Source organism: Ooceraea biroi, chromosome 7, assembly GCF_003672135.1.
Source record: "Ooceraea biroi isolate clonal line C1 chromosome 7, Obir_v5.4, whole genome shotgun sequence".
NCBI classification, from domain to species: Eukaryota; Metazoa; Arthropoda; class Insecta; order Hymenoptera; family Formicidae; genus Ooceraea; species Ooceraea biroi.
This window is the reverse complement of record NC_039512.1, coordinates 9,447,813-9,471,292: the sequence shown is the minus strand read 5'-3', so window position 1 is coordinate 9,471,292 and position 23,480 is coordinate 9,447,813. Positions and strand designations below refer to the sequence as shown.

The 23,480-nt window shown below is 37.4% G+C and overlaps 1 protein-coding gene across 1 annotated transcript; it reads right to left on the bottom strand.

Moving 5' to 3' along the window:
• Positions 1-2,662: 2,662 nt before the first annotated feature.
• Positions 2,663-22,964, bottom strand: LOC105279889 (unconventional myosin-IXb). The gene is made up of 17 exons (XM_020031764.2): positions 22,731-22,964; positions 14,773-15,129; positions 14,144-14,439; positions 11,065-11,236; positions 10,806-10,978; positions 10,390-10,549; positions 10,178-10,294; positions 9,689-9,924; positions 8,864-9,053; positions 8,243-8,520; positions 7,673-7,862; positions 7,098-7,269; positions 6,646-6,857; positions 5,953-6,215; positions 5,390-5,665; positions 5,034-5,133; positions 2,663-4,680 (listed from the first exon to the last, which is right to left on the bottom strand). The coding sequence occupies exons 1-17, from the start codon at positions 22,819-22,821 to the stop codon at positions 4,523-4,525; spliced, it is 3,441 nt and encodes a 1,146-aa protein (XP_019887323.2). The 5' UTR covers positions 22,822-22,964; the 3' UTR covers positions 2,663-4,522.
• Positions 22,965-23,480: the final 516 nt, after the last annotated feature.

Genomic DNA, 23,480 nt, shown 5'->3' with positions numbered 1-23,480 from the left:
TTGAAGCGCAGGATGTCCGAGAGACATAATAATATATTAAATTACTATGTAATGGAACAAATAGCGCGTGTATGATTCACACGCTTTGCAATGTTCTATATTAAAAAAGCAGTTCTCTCAGACGAAAACATCAGCGGGCTGAAGAAGAGGATGAAGAGAGATATGGGAATAGAAGACAAATTTAATATTCACGATATTATGCATCATGGTTCTCGATTGGCGGCATCTCATGAGAGAATCGCGGTCGGTTATCGATCTCCGAATTCGTTCTTACGTTGCTCTTACGTTCTGCAGAACAATCGAGCTTTTATGGCAAGTTCTAAAGCTCTGACAGCTGCACGGATTGGTTATTATTAAAGGCGAACGATGACGCACCTGTGGCTGCAGCATTCGCTGTGCAATTTAAACTATCCGTTACAGTTGCAATAATAGTTGTAACAAGCCAAAAAAAGACAATCGGAATGCGAGGTATGCGGGAGTTGGTGAAATAGATTAAAGCGGAGAAACGTTATTTTTTATTCATCACATCTGGGTCTGCGAGAGACGCAAGAATACATCAGGATCAGGATGCTTCATCAAATTTACGTAATTTAATGTTTATTAAATTGTGCTGTTAATTTAATCTGCATGCAGATCAGGAATTTTAACTTCGTAATTTAAAAGTTAATTAATTTTATTATATTATTTTACTATAAATTAATGCATATACACAAATACACATATGTACATATACAGGGTGTCCCAGACCGTGTAATCCGTTAATGATTCCTTTGGAGTTTATTTGTAGATAAAACTCCTAATACCAAAATGTCGAGGCTGCTATAGTTTTTAAAAAGGGAAATGTTTAAAGTTCATCAATCAGTTTGTTAAAATTTCGCGCGCTACATCGTCGCATATCAAAAAGGGCCCTTCCACAACTTCACTCCACTCGATAGAAACAATAACATTCTTTATTAATTTTATTCACTTTCGTTTCCTTGCGCCACTTTGTCTTCGATTGATTTCCCGTTCTACAGCACGTCTAAAGAGTGTCAAGGTAGATCACGGCAGTTCTCTCCGTCTGGCAAGATTCTTCGGGATTCCCTTGGCGATGCTGGAAACGGGTCAGTCGGGCGCATTCGAGTGGATTGCGACGGTCGAACGACGACGTCCAAGGCATTGCGATTCAATATCGTTATCTCCATAGCTTTCACAGAGCGAGGAACACATATCCGCGTACGTGTTCGGCGCTTAGCCGTCCCCGACGTAGAATACACGATGTCGTTCCTCATCCTCGTAATATTGCTCGCCTCTGCCCGCTTTCCGCGAGATTTCCGTCTTTCTTTCTCACCCGGGAAAATGTCACGTTTCGTTGATCTACAATACCTTTTAAAGAAAATTCCTTGCGGTTTCCATTTGTGTGAAATCGAAAAAAGTAATTAAATTGCAACGCTAAACTCTGAAATTGCAAATCTTTATGCATGTATAATTAATCCAAGATACATTTTATTTTCTTTATTTATAGCTATTGGTATTTTATTGAAATTGTTACTTTGAATTTCACCGAAATTTGAAATCGAGAAATATTTGAGTAGAATATAAAATATAGTTTTGCGTTGTTTGTGTTATCTCTATTATGAGAATGTCATTTTTATATAATATTAATACATCACAATCGCTTCTTTAAGTATTTCTGTAAAACAAGTTAGAAATACGATCATTTAAAAAATTGAAATAAAGTTCTATAATATTTCGACACAAACACGTTCGCCGTTAAAGAATTAGTAATATATAAAAAATCCGTTAAAGAATTGGGAATATATAAAAAGTTTTTAATTTTGTAATTCATAGCCAGAGTATTTTGAAGAAGTACACTTTATGCACTTAGGTAATTCTGCATTTTTGTCACAGAGTTCTTTTTCTTTTTGCACGTCTCGAAACTCTAACAAATGTGTGCTGTAGGTATGCGGGCACGATTGTCGCGAGCTGAGATTTTACCAGTTTCTGTAAATGGTTGGCGCACGTCAACGTCGGCGCCGCAAGGCCAGCTTAAAGATCTGTTTACGTAAGAACGCTGCTCGCAGAAGAGAAACGCGACGCTTCTTCTCTATCTCGCGTCTCCCCATAAAGCTCTCGTGAGATGAATTCCGCGGTGCGCGTTTAGTGTTGTGCATCAAAGCCGGGTGCATTCCGACATGCAGGTAAGCTCGAAACGCACACGAGATTCTGGCATTTCCATTTTCTTGAATTTCCACTTTTCCGCGTACTCCCAACTCTTTTGCACTAACAGAAACGCTATTTTTCTTTATGCATGTTTGCAAACTTAAGTAATTACCTAAAAATCTCTTTACCGTTATGCGGAGGCAACTTGCCTGAAATTTACGCATTTAAATCCTTTATGTAAGCAAAAGAGGGAGAAACTTCCTTGTGTAACTTATCTTTCCGGAATTAATAATTTTTTTAATCTCTGAATTTCATTAAACGCACATCCTTGTTGCATCTTTTTCCTGCTGAAATTGGCTGAACGAAGCTTCATTTTATCATAGATTGAATGCCATCGTATTGCACATGTATCGGAGAGGTATGTGGGAAAAATGAGGAATATTGAAATGGAAATGTTCCTATTTTAATTGGATCGAGAAGATAATGGCAGAGAGAAATTGGAGAAAAAAAAAATCCAATAACGGCTTCTATGATTGCCCCTTTTCTCAAAGGTGCGCGCTTTATATTTCATAGCGCTGACAATTATCCGTACATATATATATATGTACATATGCATTACGTTGCTTTCTATTATCTAAGACTACATTTCCGTTAAAATTCCTTACACATGCACAGACTACACACATACATACATACACAGTTTCGTGCATTTTTCCGAGCAACAGGGATCAAATCTAAATCTGAAATATGACAAGTTAAAATTAATATCTGACGTGGATTTGTTTCATTCCCTCGGACTTCCAGAATCGATCAGCAAAACGGGTATCGTGTATATCTACAAAGCGGATCTCTTATGGTAGATAACGTCCAGTGCTCGCTTCTCTCTCTCTATATATATGATTACAATATATATAATTCAGAAATTATAAAATATATATAAATCTTATACATCTTATAATACAGATATATTATTGTGGCAGTGTTCTCTAATCACTACTAAGAGTTCGTGATAAACAAGCAAATACTGTTGGTAAGAGAAGTATTACAGTCAGAGAATCATGTTCTCTCCCATGGTGTGCGTATTCTACTATGAGTTAAATGCGCAATCTTTCGTAACATTTTTCAAGTGCGCGATATATTTGTCATCTTCAGCAACGCTTATATAATATCTTTTGAGTAATAACTCATTTATTTTGAGGTCATTTGTGAATATCATAGATAGAATAATAGCTTCGAATAATTAAGAATGTGAAAAAAGTTCCACTTAAACTTCTTAAACTTAAACTCGCGTTATTACAATTCGTGCTAGAAATATCGCTGGGGAGACCAATTCAGTATTGATCTGTCTGACGGACTTTGGAAAATTCTTATTAGTTCACGTAAAAATATCTCGGCTGACCACAAATATCGATTTATCCCTATTAAGATCAATTATCTCCTATCAATCGTACACACTCGATTTACATCGCAGTCAACTCGAAACATTTTTACTTCACTTGAACCAATTAGCGTTGCATTTTTGGCTTACGCTCCTGCTATCAGGCATCTCCGACTTCTTCGCGGGTATTTTATCTATATGGAAGACGAACGTGGTTTAGGATGCACCGTGTCTGAAATGAGCGATAAGCACGGCCGCGGTGACTTCCGCGTTAAGCTCGTTTAACGGCAGGTGTAATTAATTAGAGGACGAAGTTCACTGTCCTTTAGAGCTGACTCTACCGCGAGTAACGCCGCCGGCGCTCTCTTAATACTAATCACCTACCCTAACTTTTGCCCGGCGTACTTGAGGACGGTCTTATGGCAATTAATTGGCAGACGGGAGACGACACGGAGATGATCGAGACTTGTAAGACAACCTCGCGCGCGTAAAGAGTATAACGTTGAGTTCCAATGTGGAACTTCTGCAAGAGCTCAGCAACCCTGTTGCTTTATCAACCCTCCGTGGCGAAATTTTATCTTTTTGAAGGCAAAAGTAGATTCACTTGTGGAAAATAGACTACGAGAATTTGTTTTGCTGTTTGATTCTTTGATTTTTATTTCTTTTTCAAAGAACAAATTAATTGATACGTAAGCGGATATGTACAGCCATTTTGTAAGTTGTTTTGCTGATAATGTTATGTTCAATGTCATGTTAGTCCATAGAGAGTTAATAAATTTTGAAACGCTAAAGAATAAATCTAAAAGTACTACAATCCATATCAGAAATAGCAATGTTACAATTCTACTTCTTAATATCTTTCTGTAATGGTTTTGTACAAATATCTTCTTCTTATGGGGAAATTTACTTTCAAATGTAAATTTTCCCCAAAGTTGAATGGGGAAGACAACATCATAATCTTATAAGAATGATAGTGAATAAATAGTCTCATTATATATATCGTTAGACATTAATATTACAAGGTTTCAACTCCATGAACTGATACGGCACATGTAACGTAGTATTGTTATGTTCTACGAGAAGATGGCCTCGTCTAGGTGACGCACCTACGACTAAAACTGTCTCTCCTTTTAATAGCACCACTTCGCCTTCGCCCTCTTCTAAAAAATATATATCAAATCATATTTAGAAAGATATTCATTAAATGATTTCTGGTAACGTTAATAATAATTGATTTGAGGCATTAATTAATTTAAGATAAAATCTCTAAAATTTGGGAAGAAGAGGAAATCTTTCAAGAGTTCTACATTTATTACATATCTTAGAAATTTAAAAAGTATTTTATATCGAAAATAGATTTGTATTGAATACTTTAAGAACAAGTTTTTTAATTAAGAAGAAATAAATTTTCATAATTATTCCTTCATGTGTTATTTTAATTACGTATTTATATTTGTGCCGCTTCTGTTTTATATTATACTTGCAAACAATTGTTTTAAATTACATCTCTTACCTGGGAAAGGCATTTTCATAATCCTGGTTTGCGGATAACCAAGTTTCGTGTTTCCGGTCACGGTGTATGATCTGCTGGGAGGGACAGGTGGCGGTCGCTCCTGTATGATAAAAAGATTTACATTAAAGTAAAAAGTCATCCTTTGCAAGTTAAAATAGTAAAATGCTAAACATTATGACATTTTATCCGATTTTCTAAATCTGGAAATATAAAAAGGAAAAGTAGCAAGCAGGAAAAGTAAGAATCTACATGCTTTCTTGTAAGAGCTTGATTCCCCATTGACTTTTTACATCTTTTTCTATTATTTGGGGCCATGAATCTTTTCCTTTAAGGAAAAGTAGCGTTCAGATGCTCACCAGATCTAGTCCAAAAAGCGTGCAAGTTTGTTGGATCATCTTCTGATCGGCGCATTTTTCGGAAGGATCGGGAGGTGGCGTGCCGGCGATTGGTTGCGGTCTTGGACGCGTGCCAGTTCCAGTTCCTGTGCCAGCAGTGACATTCCTCTGAACAGTTCCGGTATTGGCTCTAGTAGGTGGTTGTTGAGATTTCTTCTGACCAATGCCGGATGTCACTCCTAAGGTTGTTCTTCTCAGGGACCACCTTTTCCGCACTCGCCATCCTCTCCATCTAGCCTGGAGATAAATTAAATAAATAATATAAGTTTTAAATTCTTGGTTCTCCATTTTCATTTGTTTATTTAGCCCAGAAATGTAAAAATGGTTATAATAAATAGCACAAAATTTTGAATACAGGTTAAATAAAGTTTTCTTTATCTAAACCATTCTTTTCTTATTTTACGTATATAAAAGAGTAATTTATATAGCCAAAAGAAAACTTTTGAGAAGATTTTTTGAATAGATTTTGTGATAAACTGTTTTTAAATGTAAACGGGATTATTAAGCAGAAAGAAAATGCCCACCTGTATTACGGTGGCGGCTCTTCTCCGTGTTTCCGCTCGTAGATTTTCGAGCTGCTGCCTGATACCTTCACTGAGAAAAATGTGCCGCTTTCCGAGAGCCCAGCTAGTGCTGGCGCCGAATTTACTCTTCAGCTGCTGCGCGTTCTGCAAAATCAATTTCGTGTCCTCGACAGCTTGCTCCTCGGCGCGACGCAGTTGCTTAAACGGCGCGATCAGCCTGTACCTCGCGTTGAACGCTTTAAATCTCATCCTGTGCGGGTATCCTGCAGAAAACCACCATTAAATGTAAGTTCCCTGATCTTAAAAAAACAATCGTAAAATTAAGTGGCAATGTTTCGTCTATACATCATGAAAATTATCGTATAAATTCTTCCTCATCAACTCAGGCTCACTGATTGAAGATTCTATTAATAAATTTCTAATCCTTTAACCCATTCGCTCTTATTTTTATGTAAATTCTGTTTTGTTTTTATGTCTAAATGTCTTTAATGATATTTTAATGTATGATAATGATATCTGGAAATATCTTTAATGAATGAGTTATAACGAAGGCGTATCAGTAAAGAACATGATTCTATTGCTTGGATGCGTAACACTAATAATCTATATTGCCGTATTTTATAATTGCTGTTCAGCCGACACTGTTTTAGCGCAAAAGGATTAATCAATTAAAGCCAAATTTCGTCGTTTTACCTCCCGCCATAAGATTCACTGTCTCCAGGACTTGTAGCGAGCGTATCTGGCGCATCGTAACTCCCCTGTCGAGGTGCATCGGCGTCTCGGTGCTGTTGCTTCGGATGCATCTAACGAAGTGCGGTCTAGCGTGGACCAAGGTCCTCAGGAGATTATCTAATCTTGTATGAAAGTCCTGCGTCAACGTCGAGATCGGCTCGTCTCCGTTCAAACTGCAAGGAACAACTTTTACTTTCGTCTCGGTCCTCTTCAAGTTTCGCTCAAAGATCAGCTTATCGTCACAAGCGATCAATTATTAATCAAAGTGTTGGCATCGTTTGTACGTTTATTATGAAATAAAAGATTTCTTTTTAACAAACGTGTTGAAGTAAAACTTTAATAATTTTTACGAATATTTAATATATGCCAATATTCTTAATGTTCTTCATAATATCGAATTGTTGATCACTTACAGATCGGTGTGAGACGTGGGCGAAATCCGGAAACTGACGCCCCTCGGCACGGTATCACTCGCGTATAACGCTTTCAGCTCGCTACCGAACAGATGCGTGGCGAAGCCGAAACTGCACGTATGCTTGTAGAAGACCGCCACCAAGTCGTCGGGAACAACATCCTTGTTTGTGTCTTGAAAGACGGAATTATCGAATTGTGACAAATGCGAATGTGTAGTAGATCTTAGTGTAATAGATCTCTGTGTATCAGTTAACGCAGTAATTAATATTCACTGACATACATATTAATTATTGCGATAATTGATATATAGAGATCTAAATACACAGTGTGTTTAAATATGTACATATAATTTGTTGCGTCTGTATAAATTAATATTTATATTTTATAAATATTAATTTATTATACCGTAATTAGTAAGTTACACAGTAATTTACTAATAAAGTTCGTAATACTCTTGACAAAATATATTTCGTTAATATTAATTCACCATATAATTAGTAAATTGCATAGTAATTTACATAGATTTCGTTATATTCTTAATACAATATAATATAATAAAAGAAACCCTACGTACCTAAGAAGTCTGAAGCATCATAAGTGACTCTTCCTGCGAAGTGTTGAATACCGAAGGATCTGCAATCAACGGTCCTTGGCTCGAATAGTCGAGGATTCTGCTTATGCTGTACCTTCACTTTTGAAACGTAACTTTCTGCGGTTCCGTGTATAGAACCTTCTACATCTAACATACTCAACAATCCGGTACGCTGTAAATTGAAATCAACATGCATATTAACTTTATAAGCACTATACATTCAAACACGCACACACATTCATCCATAAAATAATTTACTAATTAAATAACAAAAATAATTTTGATTCATATTAAATTATTAAGATAAGTTTTAAAACGTCTGGAATTCTTTAAAAGTGATTAGCATAATTATTTCTCTTGAAGATGCAATCAAGAGTGTTTTTACAAAAAGAATTTAAAAAAGTATTAAAAAGAGTGATTGCTTAAATATTATTGTACGATTATCATAATAATTTTATTATTAAGGATCGACGCGCGAGTATAAACAAGAAACTTAACTAATTAGTTCGTAACTTTTGAATTGTTGCGTTTGTGACACGCGAGAGAACTTACCAGAGAAGAAATGAGATCAATGCATGGCACGTTGTCAACGTAGTCAACTTCGACATCGCATCGAATACCTTCGTCGCGGCAACTCTCGATGGAGCTTTTGAATATGTGAGTGTTGTAGAAGTGTTGCATGGTCTCTGCGCAAAGGTTGATGCAGAGGTGCTCCAGCTGACTCGGCTTAGGGTCCTCGAACCCGAACATGTCCAGGATGCCGATGAAACCGTCTGTGGCGTGTCGCACAGCGTTATTCAGGGCAGTCATGCTTCGGGATCCTGTTCCTCCTGAAACAGTTTTCAGGAAAAAATTTTCTCTTTACTTTCTCCCTCTGTTGCGTTGGAAAATAAAAATCCTTACGAAAATAATTATAAAGTGCTTTCTTTCGAAAGTGTTATTTGCTTTGAGAAAAATACATGTACTTAAATTTAATGTTTTTAGAGAATTTTATATGAAAAGTACTGTACTACTGTTATATCTCTTGAATTAACTGCTTTATCTTTGATTAAAATAATAAGTTAACTTTTAACTTTAACTTTACGCAACAACAATTATTTAGCTAGCAACGTAGCGATAAATTAATATTGCTTGCTACAGTAATAAATTACAATTAGCGTAATGAAAATTTACCTGCTGAACTGCCAATAGTAGAAGCATGTTGGCTAGTAACTTCTGCTTGATTATGAACGGACTCGTTGGAATCCGATGAGAGAGTGCCGAGAGTCGAACCGAGTCTCTTTAAGCTGTTAGCGCGTCTTACTATCGTGGCTACAGTGCGGCAATAGAGTGCTTTTGCCAGTGAATCCCTGGTCATGTTAGACTGTATAGACAGACATTCTTCAATAGTTTCAATGTTATAAGATCCTACTTGATTGCAGTGACGAGCAATTTTTATATATTTCATACAAGCCTTAGAATAACAGAAACCATGATATGATATACATTCTTATCTATTTATTTTAATTCACAAAAGAATATCGATATTGAAATAATAATAAATTAAAGATTTATCATCTAAAAACACTTTTCACGAATAAATTATTACAGAAGAAATTACATGTATTTGAGAAAATATGAAACGATAAAAATGCAAAACAATTCCTAATAATCTTATTCTTAATTTTTTAAGTTTTAAATTTATAATAAGAGAAAATTGTAATAAAAGAAAGAAAGAAACTGAATAAAATAAAATAAATCTAAAATCTCGTTGGTATCATCAATGTTGAAAGAGTATGCAATTAATAACTTGAGCGGAAATACCATATCTACGAATCTAGGTAAACCAGATTCTTTAGCATGCAAAGAATTCAAGCATTTACGGTCTCAGACGTCAAAATTCGTAATGCTTTAGGGATTCCTGCATCAAAGAGTTCCTTAATTCGCGAATCCCAGCGCAACAAGATAGGAAGTTGCTCGTCACTGCTTCGTCTCATCAACAAAGTCTGATGGTAATACCATGTTGGCGTCGCAGACGGATTTAACGAGCTGGCCGCGCGCGTTGTGAGTCCTCGAGGTGAGTCCACGTAACAAGGCTGGCGGCGGAACTCCCAAGAGTGTAGCTACGGAGGATAACTCGTTCTCACCGAGCACGCCCACTTCTACGCCTGGACCGTCTGTGAAACCAACGTTTCCGAGGATGAGCACCGCTGCTAGCACCCTTACGACATCCAGAAACGGAATACCCAGGACACCTAGAGAAAAATAAACATAGAAAATTATTTATTATAAATTAGTAAATTAGTTTTAAAATATGAAAAGAATTAACATGTAATGTCTTTTTGCAAAGAATTTAGTTAAATATTAAAATGTAAAAAAGGCTGGCAGATTCCACACTGATCTATGTATATAATTATTTTAGAAAAGAGTTTGTTATCATTTACTGTTTTGCTAAATTTTATTTTCGGGAGAACTAAGTTCTATATTTTTTTATACAGTGGAACATACCTAAACAAGCTTTCCACGCTTGAAATCGAACGGCGTCCTCAGCTTCGTCCTGCCGCGTGTCTCCATGTTGAAGATACCTCAAATTTTTGAGATTGTATCCCTCCAAACTTAGCTTGACTGTAAAAATTATTGAGATAATTGATTTCTCAAGAAATAAATCGTTATTGATTTGTCAATAATCATGTTAATAATCGTGTGATTAATTTCATTACCTCTCTCATCGTGAGACAGCCCAGCTAGCATCTGATAAAAGATGTGATAGTTCTTTTCGTCTGACAACGGTCTAATCACCCTCGTTTGGTCTAAGAAGTAACAATGAATTTTTGTCCTGTACAAAGCACCATCCGTCACCTGAACCTCAATGAAATGACCCTGAAAGTGCAGCGTGTATAAGTTACTTTAACGTTAATATGTTAATTAATTAAAGTAGCGTGTAATTATCGTTGCAAAGTTTGCTTTTGTACTACGTTGCAATTCTTCTAGTTTTAATGATGTTACCTTTTCCGTAATCTCTCTTTTCATTTCTTCTTTTTTCCTCCCCTTCCCTCTTTCTCTCTTCCTCACTCCCTCATCTCTCTCTATCTATCTATCCGCTTCTATTTCATGCATTTTGAAGTGAAGTACTTACTATCCTTGAGCTCTCCGAGTTTGTGGCGGTTTTCGCTGAGCCCAAGGATCTAAGGACCGTGAAAGCTGCCGCTAGGTGTTTGAAAGCGTCCGTTTCCGGTCCGCCGCCGGCCACGTCGAAGAGTTGCCTGAGTAACAGCATTGAGGCGTACGTTTTTCCAGAACCGCTTGTCCCTGTGGAAAAAGTTCCGGAAATTTTTATTCCTGAAGAGAAAAGGGAGGTGAAAGGAGAAGAGAGATTCGCGTCGCGCAGATCTTACCGGAAAGGATAATTGCCTGAGGATAGCCGGTCTCCGATTGCTGTCGCACGGCTTCCTGCACGACCTTGTTTAGCTGAGGTGCTAATGGTACCGACCTGGTGCTCGTTAAGGTTAACGGATTCCCGACATCCGTATAAGGGTTCACGCAGACCAATATCGGACCTACGTTTGTCTGAAACAGTATTTCCATTTTCTCTTAAACAGAGATTTACTTTTTATTAAATCGAATTTTTCACTATGTCGTTAATATTATCATATTATTATTATAATAATTATTATCTTTAGCATATATTCTATTGTAAAATAACTTTAAGATATCTAAATATTTCTAATTCTTGAGATGTCTCTCTCTTTGTATCCCCAAAACATTGAATTATTTTTATTAGACAACAATTAATTTTGAATTGGTTCCTAATCTACTCTTTTTACGATAATTTTTGTATATTCTGTAAATAATATCACAGAAAACTTTAAAAAATTTATAACAAATCATTTCCACAAACCATCATTAAAACCCATCTAATTTTCTAATATACAAGTCAGTAACTTAATTTACATTATATGTTTATTATCGTTAGAATATCATTAAAAAATTAAGAATGAATGAAGAAGGGCACAAAAGGTTGTCCAAAATATGGTGAAGCTCGGCGGGAGAAAGGGGGTAGAACCAGTCTCTCGTCGGGTGCCATAGGACCTACAGGTGGAGGAAAGTAGGCGGTGTCGGAATCTGCGTGTGCAAGCTGTAAACAGATCGCGCACCTGCGTGCATACCGATAATACGTGGGAGCGTCATCAATGGCGAAGAAAACTATTGCCGTCCCAGCTATTAACTTCTGAAGTGCAAACTGTCGTTTAACACGAGGAAATTGCGCATAAATTAGCGGCCCCAGCTAATTGAAATTCTCAGATAATACGCGTTCGAGACTCATAATATGTTGGAATTCTCTCATTGTAATTGTGATCATTACTCAATGAATTCCAAATATCTCAGCATACAATTGCTCTTCGATTTACGTTTCTAACTTAGGGAGATGCGTAGTTTTCGAACAATTTGTGATTTACAAACTGGATCTGAATCTAATCTGAATCTAATCTGTTTGAGGATCAATTGCGATAGATTTCTCCAGTCCCATTTAAAAATGTCAAATTTATATCGAACGCGCATTGCGTAATGAAAATGCGTAAGCAGATATGATCAGCTTGCTTCTTGTGGTCGAGAGAAGGTATCCAATCAACCGCAATCGGTAAGGAAAAAGGTCCTCGCTTGCCTGGGGAACTCGAGATCGCGGAGAAATCAGGGGTTTCTCAATAGACCGCTTAAACGGCGAACCAACTCGAAGAACGACTCGTATAAAAAGTCAATAGCCTGCTGCGAAGAGTCAGTCATCATCATGAAAGGGACATAAGACAAATTACCGTAATAAATGCGACAATTCAGTCGTAATTAGGTGATTTGAACGTGTTTAGAAAGCTTTAATAAAATTTAAATCAATAGATACATTGTTAATAAAGTGATATTTAAATTCAAATTTATTGATTAGAGAATTTTGTTGAAAATGTATTTGCCTCATTTTATTATAATCCTGTTTAATATTAATAATTCTTTGAACTTTCTTCCAATCGTTAATTGTCATTATAACAACTACATAGATAAAACTTAACCAAGCTTATGACAGTAATTGTTATCAAGTATGATTGGTCAGGAGGTGGTCCTGAAGATCCTAATCAATCATGTGCGCAACATATTAACAAATGCATATTAAAACCGGCTTGACCGATCACACGCGTCGGAATGCGTGCATGCATGCCACCTGTGCGTGGGTTTCCCGCGGCAGGGTGGTATGTGCGGACCAGTCGAGAGACAGGGTGAATTCTTAATGGCGGCGGATCGGCTGCGCTGTGCAGTGTTTGCGTTATTGCGGGCACCAGCACCGACAACATCGCTGCCGTGTACTTATGAATACAACTTGAGACCGCCTCTTTGCATTCCGCTTCGGCACGGTCGCGTTATTCGCACATGGATGTGCGCGTGTGTTGCGCACGCACACTTTTCACGAACGTTAGATTTCTGGAATTCTTGGGTCTCCAGATCGCGAAGTAGAAAGCTGCGGCCTTTGCAATCAAGTTTAAGGGGGGAGCCTGCTTTAGAACGCTGAAAATAAGGTATATTTTACGAATTGTTTTTGGAGAAACTATACAGCGGATCATTATAAAACTTTTATGCATTTATTAGTACATGTTAAGATAAAAAAAATTATTTTTTGATTTGAATATATCGCTTGTAGAGGTCGTCCTGGAGAAATCTTAGTGCAGCCGCGTCGCCGGCATTGCAAATTGGTGAGCATTCTCCTGCCTCCAAATTTCGTCTAAACTGAAAAATTGAAATATGTTCTCGTTATTTATGAATTCCCATCGTCGATGAACCAAAGAGAGAAGAAAAAAGTTGAAAAGTGCCAAAATGGTGGAGCTTAGAACACAAAAGTACGATTTTTAGGCAAAGTTGTTGAACTTTTTCATGCAAAAGTAATTGTTTAACTTAATGTTTTTATGAATATTAAAGGTTCATCGACGATGGGAATTCATAAATAACGAGAAAATATTTCAATTTTTCAGTTTGGATGAAATTTGGAGGCAGGAGAATGCTCACCAATTTACAATGCCTCCAGGACGACCTCTACAGGCGATATATTCAAATCAAAAAATAATTTTTTTATCTTTAAACATGTACTAATAAATGCATCAAAGTTTTATAATGATCCGCTGTATAGTTTCTCCAAAAACATTCGTAAAATTATACCTTATTTTCAACGTTCTAAAGCAGGCTCCCCCCTTAACGCCGTCTCACACGTATATCCTCGTACCGTTTAGCGTCTTTTAAATTTGTAAGTCCTTCTCCGTCTTTTATTTTTGGATTTCTCTTATGGAGTCTACGCAGTCTTTAAAACGCGATACTTGGCTGCCAAACTTGGGAGATCTTTAGAATCTGGCACTTTGATATACTGGTTGCATGGATTACCGAATTCTTGTGAGTTTCTGAGAACTATCGCTTATGCATTTTACACGAGAGCATTGATCTTACATGATACTGCTTGGCGCAGAAGCGAGCTTGAAGGCACTTAAGCACTGCGTCTTCTGTGAGAGGTCCGGGTAGATGAATGAGGTCGTCGAAGGCCGTGGAGGTTGCAGGGCCGGCTGAAGGCGCGGTGACTTTTGGGAGGCATCGATGCTGGCTCTGGTTACTCCTCGCATTCTTCACGTCGGCGATGATGCTGGAGATGGGTGGCGACCGAAGGCACCCTAACGCTGTCACGCAAGATACTATCCCGTCATCGGACACCCCGTTGTGCCGCTGCTTTGATGGATCCAGCTCTGAACACGTCGAAAAATTTCAAGAATAGTGTTCACTGTCTCATGTGCGACACATTGCCATATTTTTCATATACATGTGGGTTCCACAAACTTTTCTATTTATTTAACACCTCTAAATATTGATGAAAATTGCCTCTACCACTTTAATGTAGAAAGCAATGTTTTGTCGACTATCATAATTATATACAATCATTTTTTAATAAATGGAAATATTTTTCCTTAATATCAGAATTTAATAAAAAATGTTGATTTAGAAAATTGTGCATTTCGTGTAACCAAATTTTGTTTATTGCCTATGAGATTGATACTGATGTGGGGTTCAAATATCTACACACTAACCAGATATTAAATTATTCGTTGCAGTTGAGTTATGGTTGAGCGCGTTTGCGCCTGCGTGATTGACATGTGGATGGACAATCGCGGAAGCTGTCAATGTGTGACCTGCAGGGTGACCGATCCCATGAGATACCGCACCACCGGGGGGCAGGGTTGTTCTTGGCGGTACCGCCGGTGCGGGTGATGCGGGCGCACCACCTTTTTCCGAACTCTTCGATAGGGGCCCGGAAGTGGCGCTCGCCGGCCCTGACGCGTTCGCCGGTTGGCTTACGTGCAGCCGGTTCCTCAGGGTCACCAATTCCGTGCTCAGACTCCGCAGGCGCTGCTGTAGGTGCACCGCTTCGTTCGATGAGGAAGCATCTGCAAGAACCGGACAGGAGGTCTCTTTGAGACATTGTTGGTGTAACTGCACGCAATTGCCAATGTGATTGCACGCAATGGTGATTACACTTTAGAGGAATGTACATTATAACTGTAATTCATGATTTCGTGTAAAATAGATAGAAAATTGTCATGATTAAATACGTGGACTTTATGTTAAGTATCCAATTTGATGTAAAAATAATTTAATGTAAAACTAAACTGAAATAATTTAATACAAAGTTTAGTGAATCGAATTATCGTAATGAAATAAATGAACTTGACAGCAAATGCTTCTGCAAATCGTCTGTTTTTGAAAATAAAGAAATCACGATATCATTTTTGTGTTGGATAATCCATATTGAATTAAAAATCTTTAGATTAATAACAGTAATGCATTTCTACTCGCTGGTTTGCGATATTCTCATTTATAATCCCATTCGACGTGATAATCACGTGCGAACTGTCTGAAAAGGGATTTCTCGCTCATACAAAAAGAATACCCATTCCCCCTGGTACAAGCGAGAAAATACACGTGCAGTTACAAAGATAAAGACCGGACACGTCCTCGCACTTATGATTGTTTCGGGTCTCGCTTCAACGTGCTCTCGACTTCATCTCTCATTATCCTCTTTATCCGTCGCGCGTGTGCGCGCCTTTCGAGCTGACCGTGCGCAGCTTCTCGAGTACCGTTAATCTAAGATACAATAGCGGATAAGTCGAAATGGAGGAGACCGCGCTCTCAATGGACTTCGAGATTTCTCTCCGTCACCTGAGGGAAGCTGCCGCGCTGGATTGTAATCACGTACCACGCAACCGACCAAGTGCGTTATGGTCGCTGAGTATGACCCCGCCGAGGTATTGTCGATGAGTGCCTTCAGATATTAACTTCTCGGGAAGATGAGGAGACTTTAAAGGGCGCGAGTCCGCCGGCTTAAGCTAAATGGGAAAATATCCAAGAAGAGTTGCGATAAAGCTAAAAGAGAAGCTGCCATTCCGCCTTAACGGATTTCGGAGAGACATCTTGGGCGCTAAATTAAACAACACGTTTACTTGGATCGCTTTGTGTTAGAAACCTAACTTGAATAATTTTGTGACTTTCTGCTTCAGCCAAACACAGATATGTGGAAATGTAAAGACGGAAAGTACCGTCATTTTCCACCGCTTCACTCAACGGAATAATGCAATCAACTATTTACAGAGCTGCGGGCGACTAGTTCTGGCAATCTTTTCATCAATTCAGAGAATCAACAATGTAACGATTTAGTTATCTATGGATCTTAGTAGCTTATCGATGCGCGGATCTACTAACGTGCAGTGCATAAATGTATTAGCTATGTATACAAAGTAAATTATGGCGTATTACGTGAGCACTTTAATAGCAAATATAATTATTATTTGCATCATTTATTCCACTCGCTATTAACTCACCATTAGTATGCTGTTAATTATCATAAAAAATGAAATAAATTAATAACATACATTTTTTAATTATTTAAAGTCATTTAAGTTTATTTAAAAATAAGAGACAGACAGAAAGGTTATTATGTATTGTTCTTCTTTCGAGTTCGAGTTAACAAGAGTCAGATTGCATCTTCTTGCGACTTTATTAAATTTCATTTTACGTCGGCCAATTAAAATTCCCAGTTAATCGCAACGTCGACACTCCGAGGTGCTTCTGATTAACCAAGTTAAATTTGCCAGTTAAAATTGCCCCCCTCTCCCCGATCATCCATCATGATCGCAAATCTCGCCTTCTCTATCGATCAATCGCGCACGGACAGATTATGCAGATCGACATGTCGGACGACGCCGATTATCAGCGACGTGAAGCGACATTTCCGTCAGCGTTTCCTTCTGGCCGATCGGCCAGATTCTGAGCGCGATCGAAAGTGTTTCTCTCGCAGCGTCGCGCTCGTCGCGCGTCCGGGACACGTTTCCCCGCTTTCTTTTTCCGGACGAAGACGCTAAACTCCCGCGGCCGGATAATAATGCGATACCCGGCGTTTGATTCGCGCCGGGAACTGGTCTCGTTGCTCGACACAGCCGACTTCCGGATACGAGATTAGTTACATAACCGGTTCTCGGACAGAGTAAGTTGTTTAACGCGCACGGCGCCTTATTTACCGCCCTGTTCTCGCGAGCGAGCCGATTCGATGTGGGATCGTTTCAACATTCAGCAACTTTGTACGTTACGATAATGCTCGCCGATGTTGAACCGGACGAAGACGCACATCGATGTGCATCCGAAGGACTTTAAGAATATTCAGTCCGTAAGAACATGCGCGCCATGTAATCAAATGTGAGTCAAAGAGTTCGACTATGAACACGTGATTCTAATAATTATAATACCCAAAATTATTTTCTGAGAAAAATAAATCATAAATAAACGTAAGAGGAAATTTTTTAAACACAATAACGGAATAGAAGTTACAGCTGACGATGCTACTAGCATCTCGATGATATTGATAAAGTGGTTCTGATAAATCTAAGCGACAAGCCATGCGATAAATGTAGCAATAATAACTAAAAAGTCACAGTAAAGAACAATAAAGCCAGCGATTGTAAGAAGGAATTGTAATACGATGGCAAGAATGGCAAATGCACTAACCGCGGAATAACAACGATAAATAAATAAATGCCGATCGACGAAGGGCATAAACGATGAGTGCCTTCGAATCTTACTTTCATGATTTTCCAGACCCCCTATAATATAGCGGGCAGGTCCTACTGTGCAGGAATTAAACTGCGCAGGTACCTTCTCGGGGGCTGAACGCTCCTTCGAAGAAAACAGGTTCTTTTTCGTCTTGTTCTTCTCACGGCACCGCGCGTCTACATCCCGTTCGTCATAACTCCTTCCCGACTAATGTTCTTCGGTTTATATGTCGTCGTTGACCTTCCCTCAGATATTAATCTCTGCTTTATTCTTTCTAATTCTGCGGACTCGCGGCTCTCCTTGAATCTATAAATGGCCGAAACGCGCGAAATTCCCCGAGTTTCCGCCGCCTCCCCTTACCAATCTACAATTCTTTGAACCCCTGAAATAGCGTGCATTTGAATGTTCCAAAAGTCGAATCATCAGAACGCTATGCAACTATTTTGTGCATGAATTACGCATGTTATATAAATTATGTAAATTTCGGTTGCGATTGCTCGCATAAATTATTACTTCCATAATTCATATAAATTATTACGCTATTATTATATAAATTATACACACGTCTAATGTTATTTATTCCACCTATTAGTTATTCTGAAATGTATAAATTGTTCCATGGATGAAACGAAACATTTAATTTCTATGCTGTTTGCTATTTCAAAAATTTATTATTAATTCTGCTGCTAATCCAAAGAAGATCCTTGATTAAAACATAAATTTAACTCCGATTTTAAATGGTGAAACAATTTTTAGGTTTCAATTTCTCGTTTGGCAATTAACATAAATTCTCAGATTCGTTTCTTCCGTGCACTTTCCATTTAGATTTTCATTCTTCTTTTAAAAAATTTAATTAAACGAAACAAAGATAGAGGTTTTGAAAGAACCTGAAGAAGGGAAGCGAGAAATCTCGAAAGAACGAGAATAGGATAAAGGGGCGAAAAAACGGAGCAGAGATTACTTTAAGTGCACCGTTATGCTTCGGCACAGGTATCCAGATAACGAAAGAGGCAAATTAATCGCGGCAGGTATTCTGCATTCCTCCCTTGTGCGCGCAGATTACCAAATCGTGGCGAAATTAATGGCGACGCCCGCACGTATGTCGAAACTTAATTCGTAATTAGGCGCGCGGGCTTATCTTAACGCGTGATCCATTTACGAATTTGGTCCGCGAATACTTCGCCGGAAAATTCACAATCGCTCATCGTTGTTTCTGCGATGGAACTTTAGTCACGTGAAGCATGAAAGTACAGTTAATCTCGCCTAGTTTGCTTTTTTGCCAACACGTTGAAGGTTGTTCAATGTGTAGCAATCATTCCATAAATCATGATCTTTCCTACTCTTTATTTATTATTTTTGTTGTAGATTTATTATAAATATCGAAATATAACTTTTCATATTGTTAAATTATACTTTTTATAAGTTATATATATAATACAATAAGGAAAAAATTAATTGATTTTCTAATTTCTCTAATTTTTTCTAATTTTTTAAAATGAAATATTTTATAATTTAATATAATGTTATAGTTTAATATTTAAATAAAAATTAATATAGTTTTCTAATCCATAAAACGATACAAACCTCATTTCAAAAAGCTAACTTTGCAATTAACTTCGAGAGTTTTGACTTCACAGTTCGATTTATATATTAAATAAGAAATATATACTAAGTTGTCCAGAGAGTTTAAATGTTTTACGTTTAATTGATATATATCTCTATATTGAAATATCCTACAAAATGAGCGAGGATGCATAAATAATTTGAGATTCCTGTACGCGTATTGAAGTAAATTACATTTTCGTGCAGTGCTCTATGAAACATCAATTGGAAAACAGGCAAAGGTTGGAAGGAAACAGGGTGAAGGGTTTACAAGTCTCGCGTATGGTGTCTCCGCGGGATGGACGGGGAGGACAAGATATATGGGATAAATAAGCGACTGTTGGATCCACACGTTGGGTCTTAATAAAATGCTAATTTCCCACGGTGCCAATTTGACGCAGAACTTTGCAAGTGTAACGTCACTAACGAAGCGGCAATAAGCGTAGCAACCCCGCACATTATCAAAACAGGAAGCCCCAACTAGGATAACTACGAGTTCGCATCTAATCTCTGTACTGATGAGCTTCAGTTAAGTGTCATTTAATTAATCGGCCAATCGCCATCACGTAATTTCGCAATTTTGTCATTTCCGTGCGTGTGCGTGTTCGCGCGTGTGCATGCGCGTCCAGAGGATAAAAACCGGAAATATTCGGAATATTCGAAATTTTCTTCGTTCCTTACGGCATCGAACCGCATTCGTGTGGTTTTTAAGCCTGTGGCAAAGGCGCGCACGTGCGCGGTTTACGAGTATGAGATGTGTACGTGGGTATCATTTACTACCGTGCTATTCACGCACACGAGCGCTCACAGCATGTGGGACCGAGCAGTTACAGCGAGATGCATCAGTTTAGGCCGTTGCTCCGCACAAACCTCAGCAAGAAAAGATCTTTTTCTCGTCGTGCGGATCGCAAGAAGTTCTTGTTTTTCAAGATTATGAAGTTTTCAAGAGGCCAAGTGTTATAATTAAACTCTCGCTATCTCAAATCCAAGCTACTTCGAGACGATGAAAATAATCACGTTTGTTAAAAATAATTTTTAAATGATTGCGAAGAATGTTGGGATTCTCTCTCACGTGTTGTAACAGCAAAAATAATATTGCTTCTTTTCATCGAAATAAGATCCTGAAATTACAAGCAAGTTGCTGTATAATTTTTCAGTTTCTGTTCATTTAATTTCCAGAACGCATACGAATCCTCCGCTCTTCCTCTTATCTGGTCGGGGTCCCTAGCACCTCGTACAACCTTGAGATCGTTAACGATTGCTTCTGGTAACCGGTCTACCGCATGTGTTCTTATAACCTTAAGGCATCATCCTTATGCGGGGATAGTTTTTAAGATTGGTATACTTGAGTGCTAATGTTCGATTTCTCTGACGTGGAAACGTGACAACTTTCCTCTGAAACCTCGATAAGAGATAAATAAGATAATAATGCAATAAGTAAAAGCGCGCTTGATTTATAAGTACAACGTCAAGGCCATTATTTTTTTTAATTTTAATTAAGATTTTGGAATTTCTAAATTCGTACAATAAAACTAAATTTTCAGGAAGCTATAAATGTATTCTTGAATGCTTTTTTTAGTTAGTTTTTAATTATTTTTTACAATATTGTGAGCGCGCACGTAATTAATCATAATTATATTATACACAGTTAATTAAATTGTTTATTATTTTCTTGTTATTTTCCTTACGCAACGCGATTAATGATGGTGAAGAAGTAGAAGGTATTTTAATTATATTTCGCTCCCTCACCCCCTTCACCTAATTACTACGACTCGGAAAGACCGTAATTGTAAAGGACGTACTATAATGAAACAATAGCTGTAAGGATGTCCTAGACGGTGGAATAATGACGCTTCCGAGTTGGGAAACAAGCAAGTGAAAAAGTTATCTTGATTCGCGGCGCGTCCCATTTCTTTAAAACCCTTGCTGATGTGTTTAGTGCACTTTCAGAGTCTAAAAGTTCAGCGGACTTCGTATTTGCGCGTGGATGATGTTCACGTTTGTGAGAAACAGTTTTTAAGAGAGACAACTCAAGCTAGATTGAACATTCAAGAAAAATTAAAACTTATTTAAGGTACTTAAGAATGTACGAAGGTCTCCAGAAATAATTTATTTGTTGTTATTGATTGATAATTTTTGCACAATATAAATGATTAAATATTATAAAGAGCTCCTGATAAATTATATTTATCAATATGTATATTAAACGTTATGTTAAGTCAGACTTTAAATTAAAATTTTCTTGCACCGAGATTTACGAAAATTTGTGACATTATTTAAATAAATTTTGCATTTTGCATTTGTTTTATATCGAAGCTTGATTCTACAACCTTTATTTTAGATTTAAAATCAAAAGCTATAAAAAGGTGAATATCAATTATGAAAAATTAACAACAAATTAATTTTAAGAAAGTATCCATAAGCGAGGTTACGTAAATATGAATGTTTATGGTCACTTAACGTAAACATTGCAAATTTCGGATTTCAACGTAAATTTTTTACGAAGGACTTTAATCTCTTGGGTACAGTTAAGAATGCTGAGAGGTAATCAAGGAGGAAGAGCCGCGAAGATATGAAGAAACTATATTACTTTAACTGTAAAGTAAGCAACTTTTATAACAATCGCATCTTTTCATTTTCAGTGTGGCAGGACCGTAATAAGAATTCCGCGGAAATCTATCGTTAGTATCGTTAAAATCTAACGGTTTACCTACACTTTATAAGAATGGCTTTTCTACATTTGTTTATGAATAAAACAGAATTAATAAGTTATTATAATGAGTATAACAATATATTTATATTCATAAAAATAATTTTTCGATTTTGAACTTTACTGGTTTTATAATATCGAAAATTTGAATATTAATATTTATAAATAATTACAAATAAGTTAATATTTATAAACTTAATAAATTATAAGTTTTTTAAAACTGAAATATTCGACGGAACTAACAATTTTCAATAAAGATGCTAAAGAAACAGATGTGATAAAAACATTATAAATTTGAAAAAAAGAAATGTTTTATTAATTCAAAACTTAACATATTTAAATTCTACAGTTTTAGCGAAGCTCTAAATATATACATTTAAAGATCATGGATCAAGAAACAAAAATATGAAAAATTAAAAGTTGAAAGTTTCACGGATTGATATATTATAAACTTTAATATATTTCAGAAATAATTAAATTTGAGAATCCAAAAGCAACAGTTGTTTATGTACTCTAAGAATACAATAAAATTAATTTCACAATTTGAAAACTAAATTTTTCTTTTAGACCAGAGAAGATTCATCCTGAATTGCAAAGATCGATCGAAGAATTGACAGTTTTGCAGCTTTATACCTTGCAGCTTTTTTTCGGTCTCCCAGAACTTTTGCAGTTCCGTAAAATATTTGTCCAATATGAAGACTTTGGAGAGGCCGAGGGTAGCCATCTCAGATGTACGGGACTCGAACTCGTCCAGAATTTTCCTCACTGGAACTTCCTTCTATGAATTCGATCAATCGAACGTTTTAGCGGGCCCAGCGAGACGTTCACATGACATCTCTGGGTTCCCGCGTCTTCGTGTCGTCGGCGCATTCGTCACTGCACTCGCACATTCTCCACTTGCAATTCTCGCAAAAGTTGAGAACACTCAAGTTTGCATCACATTGTACCACAAAACGTTGACCATTCGATGAGCTGGGTTTGCACACTAGAGCTAAAGAATTGAAACAACTGTTTCGACCACCGATTTTGTCGAGAAATCTCGAACAAGGCGCGCTACAAACTGAATTTTTAACGCTGCGGAATGCTCGAGCAAGCAACAATACGATATCCAAGACGTACAGATGAAGTTCCGTAATCGATTCGGATCAACGTACTCGCATTGACGCGATTTTCAACGAGCGCGAACTTCGTTAAACAGATATGCACTTTTGAACACGCGAGGAGTGCCGAGCCGTCGCGTTCAACTGGGCGTCATTGTTGGCCGGGACCCACCTCCGTACCTGGGCCTTATTTCTTCTAAAGTGCCTTCACTGTAACTCCAGCAAACCAGAGCCGCGAAGCTTACCTGTCTTTAGGTAGTTAGGTGGAAGGCACCACGAGCAC

What these genes read in the sequence shown, in the direction of transcription:
- LOC105279889 (XM_020031764.2), bottom strand. Translation starts at nt 22,821, where the DNA reads ATGGCTACCCTCGGCCTCTCCAAAGTCTTCATATTGGACAAATATTTT. An exon ending in ACTCGGAGAGCTCAAGGATA is followed by an intron (nt 10,550 to 10,805) that starts GTAAGTACTTCA and finishes CTGCACTTTCAG; the next exon opens with GGTCATTTCATTGAGGTTCA. An exon ending in TGATGCTTCAGACTTCTTAG is followed by an intron (nt 7,270 to 7,672) that starts GTACGTAGGGTT and finishes CCGTCTTTCAAG; the next exon opens with ACACAAACAAGGATGTTGTT.